General features: G+C 56.5%; 2 protein-coding genes across 2 annotated transcripts in view; both read right to left on the bottom strand.

Moving 5' to 3' along the window:
- The window catches only part of EMH_0004860 (uncharacterized protein), a gene marked incomplete at both ends in the record, with an annotated part of 4,346 nt that extends 4,241 nt beyond the window's left edge, over positions 1-105 (bottom strand). The window contains one exon of the mRNA XM_013496947.1: positions 3-105. Coding sequence (XP_013352401.1) covers positions 3-105 — 103 coding nt within the window. The remainder of the gene's footprint in view (positions 1-2) is intronic.
- An 88-nt stretch (positions 106-193) lies between these two features.
- The window catches only part of EMH_0004850 (uncharacterized protein), a gene marked incomplete at both ends in the record, with an annotated part of 7,618 nt that continues 7,563 nt past the window's right edge, over positions 194-248 (bottom strand). The window contains one exon of the mRNA XM_013496946.1: positions 194-248. Coding sequence (XP_013352400.1) covers positions 194-248 — 55 coding nt within the window.

The following is a 248-nucleotide window of genomic DNA, read 5'->3' as shown; positions in this document are numbered from 1 at the left end:
GAAGAGGTAGCGGATGCGCCTAAAGTGAGCAATGACTGTCTCCGTGCATTCTGTGTCTGCTGCTGCTGCTGCTGCAGCAGCAGCAGCAGCAACAAGAGATCCCATTGTGCTGCTGCTGCTTCCACCAGCAGCAGCAGCTGCTGCTGCTGTGTCTGGCGCTGAGAGGGCAGCAAGAGCTTCGTCAATAGACAGCTCAAAGGTGAACTGCTGCAGCCACTGTGTATTGCTGCTGCTGCTGCTGTTGCTGT

The sequence above is a fragment of the Eimeria mitis genome, genomic scaffold, assembly GCF_000499745.2.
Source record: "Eimeria mitis Houghton genomic scaffold, Emh_scaff239, whole genome shotgun sequence".
Lineage (NCBI taxonomy): Eukaryota > Apicomplexa > Conoidasida > Eucoccidiorida > Eimeriidae > Eimeria > Eimeria mitis.
Note: the sequence above shows the minus strand (reverse complement) of the source record. Positions and strands in the feature narration are given on the sequence as shown.